The sequence below is a fragment of the Emiliania huxleyi genome (assembly GCF_000372725.1).
Source record: "Emiliania huxleyi CCMP1516 unplaced genomic scaffold EMIHUscaffold_767, whole genome shotgun sequence".
Taxonomy (NCBI): domain Eukaryota; phylum Haptophyta; order Isochrysidales; family Noelaerhabdaceae; genus Emiliania; species Emiliania huxleyi.
Window position 1 is genome coordinate 10,939 of NW_005196259.1, and position 4,758 is coordinate 15,696.

Here is a 4,758-nt window from a genome sequence, read left to right on the forward strand (position 1 = left end):
ATGACCGCGGAGCGGCCCTGGAGGGGCAAGCCGGTCACGCCAAGCTCGTACGTCGCCGACGACGGCGAGCTCCTTGAGCTTGACGCGGCGCACTTTTGCGCGGCTGGAGCGCTGCTCTGGCACGAGGTGAGCGGCGGAGAGCCGAGGATGTTGCTCGCCGTCGAGAGGCGCGGCGAGACGACCGGCGCGAAGGCGAATTTCCTGGGTGGCAAGCGCGACTCCTGGGCTGAGACGCCTCGAGCGGTGGCCGCGCGAGAGTGCTGGGAGGAGACTGGTTATCTGCTCTCCTCTGCCGCACACGCCGCGATCGAGGGCGGCGCTAGGCCGGTGGCGTGGGCGCCGCAGTCCAAGTTCGCGCTCTTTCTGCATGAGCTGGGCCCGGAGGACGCGGACCTGGTCGCACGGATCAGCGCGCTGGGCGGGCCGCCGAACCTAGACGCGGAACACACACCTAATTAGCGCAGAGTTGACGCAGAGTCGACTGTCTTCATGCGATGTCCCGAATAGACGGTAGTCGGTAGCCCTCGCCCTGACTCTGGTGTATGCACGACGCAGGCCGCCGAACCCGTTGCACGACTCGACCCTCGAGCGAGTGGAGTCGGTGCCGCTGCGGTGCCTGCTCGACCCGCGCTGGCGGCGCGAGGAGCTGCACGCGTTCGCCGGGCTCCAGGCGGCGGCGATCCTGCCGGCGGTGCGGGCGCTGCTGGCGGATCGGGCTTGCGCCGACGCGGCAGCAGCGGCGGCGGCGGCAGCGACGGCGACGGCGACGGCGACGATTGAGGCGGCGGCGACGGCGGCGGCGGCGGCAGCGGCTTCTTCTGAGGGCTCGGCTGCTGATGAGCTCGTCGAAGCGCTCGCGGGTCTGAGCGTGGGCGAGAAGAAGAAGAAGAAGAAGAAGAAGAGCCGTGCCCCGCCTCCAGCAAAGCCATGCGAGAAGCCGTGGTCCTCGCTGTCTGCCTCTGAGCGAGAGCTGGCAGAGAGGCTCCGGTGTGTGCGCCGAGAGGATGCGGGAGATACAGACGCACACATACCCAACGGCACTTGAGGGGAGACGTAGTCGGCCGTTCTCGTACTCCTCTCTAGTCGTGTCCCTTGCACGCGGTGCTCTGAATACACGGCACAAGGCCGTACCCCCCCCCCGCCCCCGACTCTGGTGTGTTCGCGACGCAGGTTCGTGCGCGGGACGTGGGGCGACGACCCAGAGGCCGATGGGCGCGACGGGTGCGAGGAGGACTGGAGCGACATCCCCTGGTCCTGGGGAGCTCGACCAGGCCGATCTCGGCTAGGTCTCGGCTCACCTCGCCGAACCTCGCCTAGGTCCTGGGCGGAGCTCGACCGGGCCGCTCTCTTGCCCACCGCCCTGGCGCTTGGCTTCGAGGAGCGGTCGTGGAAGGGAGGCGCGGCGGCCAAGCCGAGCCGCAAGGCGAGAGGCCGCCGGCCGAGAGCGAGACGGCCGCCGCTGCCGGGTGCCAGCGCGGTCGCTTGCCCGCTCCCCCTCTCAGCCTTCTCCGAACCTTGTCTGGCCCTTCCTGCAGGCGCCAACGCGGTCGCTGGTCCGCTCCTTGGCCTCGACGGCGCCGCCCTCGAGCCCTCGCCGCAGCCGCGCTACTTGGCGGAGCCGCCGAGAGTGGCGCGACCTGCCGAGGCCCCTTCCATAAACCTTCTCGTTTTCCTTTAGGCGAGCCGCCGAGAGTGGCGCGACTTGCCCGACTGGATCGAGCTCAGCGACGAGCGCGGCAGGGGAGGAGGGCGGCCCTTCCCGCCCCTCGCAGACGACCCGCTCTTCCGAGACGGCGGCCCCGCCTTGCTCCCCTTCCTCCCTCCGGGCGGCGAGCCCGCCTGCTGCAGGGGGGCCGTCCTCGTCTGCCCCGGGGGCAACTACGAGTTCCTCCACCCGCGCGAGGGGGCTCCGATCGCGCGCTACTTCGCCGAGGCGCTCCTCCTGCCCGCGAGACTTGCCGATCTGAAGAGACCTCTTTCATGCGCCCATCCGTGAACAGGCGCTCTCCTTGCGCGCGTACGTGCTGCGGTACCGCCTCCTCCCGAGGCGCTGCTTGCACCGGGCATGCGACGTTTCCTGGACATGTCCATGACCCGTCCCTGACATGTCCCGTAGGCACAGCTTGCACCAGGCGCACGACCTCCGCCGCCATCCCCTACCCCACGGTACCCGAACCCACCCTCCCCTACCCCACGGTATTTGCACTAGGCGCACGACGACCTCCGCCGCGCCGTGCAGTACGCGCGCACGACAGCCAACGGCCCAAACAAGTGCCATGCCACAGCGGCTTCCCCGAGCCCTCCCTGACCTTTGTCGGCCCCTTGCTCCAGGTGGGCCGGTGCTCGCCATCGGCTTCTCGGCGGGCGGACACCTCATCGCCACGGGGTGCGCCATGATCGGCGTGCCGGCGGCGGCGGAGAGGCCATCGGGAGGAGAGGGTGGCGGCGGCGGCGGCGGCGGCGGCGGCGAGGGCGGCGAGAGAGAGGGTGGCGGCGGCGGCGGCGAGGATGGCGGCGGCGTAGGCGGCGGCGGCGAGAAGGAGAGCGGCGATGGCCGAGCCGACGCCCAGGCGCTCATCTACCCTTGCATCTGCAACTCTGACGGCTGGCTGGACGAGGAGGAGAGCGGCTTCTGGCGAGAATAGCCGAGATGAGCCTAGATGAGCCGAGATTCTCCGAGATGAGCCGAGGTTGTCCGAGAGGAGGAGGAGGAGAGCGGCGTCTGGCTCGCGGAGGCTGTGGAGGGCCCGCGGCGGCTGTCCAGGACACGTCCACGACACGCCGAGGACATGTCCGGCAGGCGGGCAGATGTTGCGACGGCGCAGGTGCGGTCTCTGCACAGCGCAAAGGAGCGGGTGGTGGCGGGGCCCTGTTTCGTCCGCCCGCCGCCCACCTTTCTGGTCGCGTCGACGAGCGACGACGTCTGCGCGCGCCTCCGCTCGACACGGATTCATACCTCAGTGCGGGTGACCAAAGATCCATCCTCTAGGTCTGCCCGCCCGAGCTCGACACCGCGCCCTTTGTGGAGGCCGCCGAGCGGGCCGGCGCAAACGTCCATTACCTGTTGGGGGACTTCGGCGGGCACGGCTTCGGGCTGCGGAGGTTCTGGGCCGAGCCGTGCGTAGCTTGGATGCGCTCCCTCGGTTTTGGCGCGGCAGGGGCCGGGGAGAGAGGTGTTTCGGAGCTGAAAGAGGCGGAAGCGGTGGCCGTGGCAGCAGCAGCAGCAGCGTGCGGCGGATGACGGCCTTGTAGAATGTGTTCACACCCCAACCCGCTCCTAGCTTGCAACTGCACGCACATGCACATGCACATGTGCATGCACAGGTCATGTGCATGTCGTGTGCACACCTGCACATGAAGAGTACCGTGTGGTTGTCCCTTTCTGCGTTTTGTGAGCTCCAGGGCGGCTCCACCTCCAGGGCCTCAACCAGGGCGCACGCACCTCATGACATCCTCTCACGACGATAGACTGCGCTCCGCCGTCGGTGTCGCGGGTTCTTTCGTTATACGAGCGTCATCTTGTATAGTGAACAGGCCGAGTTCTGCTGTCGAGCTGGAGCGTGGAGGCGCGCGCCAGGTCCTTTTCTCTTCTTCTCGCACATCAGTAAGTATTGGCAACAAGATGGCACTTCGTACATCATTCGCGGCGTCCCGACCCATCACAGCCGAGTGGTAGTGGATGACCAGATGCCGAGCTGCACTTTTGCTGTCTTGTTGCTGGCGAGCACTAGCCGCGGTACCGTAGCGCAGAGCTCCTCCATTCTCCAGCTCACCCACGGCGGGGCGTGCGTGCCTGCCTGTGGCGAACGCTCGAGGTGGCGAATCGCGGACGGATGGATGGATCCCTACCTTCCTTGCTTGCTCCTTGCGGAGGGGAGCAAGCATGGATCTTGGAAGGACGACAAGGGCACAAGGGAACGGGAGTGAGTGGGGGCGCATGCGACACGGAGAAGGGCTGGGCAGAAGCGTCATTTCTTTTCTCCCTGTGTTAGTGCCAGTGCGCGCCAGTAAAAGAAAGAAACAAAACGGACAACCCAAGGGAGGGATGGGAGGACGGCACGCCGCCACCACACAGGGATTTTAAGCAGTTGTGGTGCTTTTTCTTTTTCCTGTGCAGGCGAGAGCGTCGAGTGCACACGGAGCTAGTGCCTCGCCATCCTCGCAGGAGTCGATTAGGCGGCTCCGCCCTCAGCCGCGAGTACTCTACCCGACGACCAGCCTCAACGCGAAAAGCGATCGCACCATGCAACTCTGCTCGCTCTTCGAGCTTCCCTCCGACGTGCTGCTGCACTCGCTCTCCTTCCTCCCGCTGCCGGACCTCGCCGCGCTGCGCTGCACCTCGCAGCGCGGGCGGCGGCTGGCGCTGAGGGCCGCTGCTAGTCCGATGTGGCGGGCGCGGCGCGGACATGCCTCCGCCCTCCGACTCGAGATGTGGCGGCGCGGCGCTTGCGACAAGCGCGCACTTGAGGGAGGCGCGTACGGTCGCGCGCATCGCCACGGTACGCTCGCCCGCTGCTGTGCCCTCACTGCCGCAGCGGCCGACACGACGGCGGGCCCGCTGCTGGCGTCGGCCGACGACTCGGGCGCGGTGGTCGTGTGGGAGACACAGCGCAGGCTCGCGGGCGTCGCCACATTGCGCCACGGCCGGCCGGTGCGCAGCCTCGCGCTGGACGGGCAATCTTGGGGAATCTCAGATCTCGTGTGATCTCGGGCCTTCCTGCAGGTGCGCTGCCTCGCGCTGGACGGACGCGAGACTCT

At 67.9% G+C, this 4,758-nt stretch overlaps 1 protein-coding gene across 1 annotated transcript; it reads left to right on the plus strand.

Annotated features, from left to right (window-relative positions):
• Positions 1 to 2,308, plus strand: EMIHUDRAFT_249343 (hypothetical protein; the record flags this gene model as incomplete). Its single annotated transcript, XM_005760219.1, has 7 exons — positions 1 to 350; positions 556 to 691; positions 926 to 987; positions 1,171 to 1,251; positions 1,318 to 1,466; positions 1,536 to 1,627; positions 2,210 to 2,308. 7 exons carry the CDS (start codon positions 1 to 3, stop codon positions 2,306 to 2,308), a joined length of 969 nt encoding a protein of 322 aa, XP_005760276.1.
• Between the last annotated feature and the right edge of the window lie 2,450 nt (positions 2,309 to 4,758).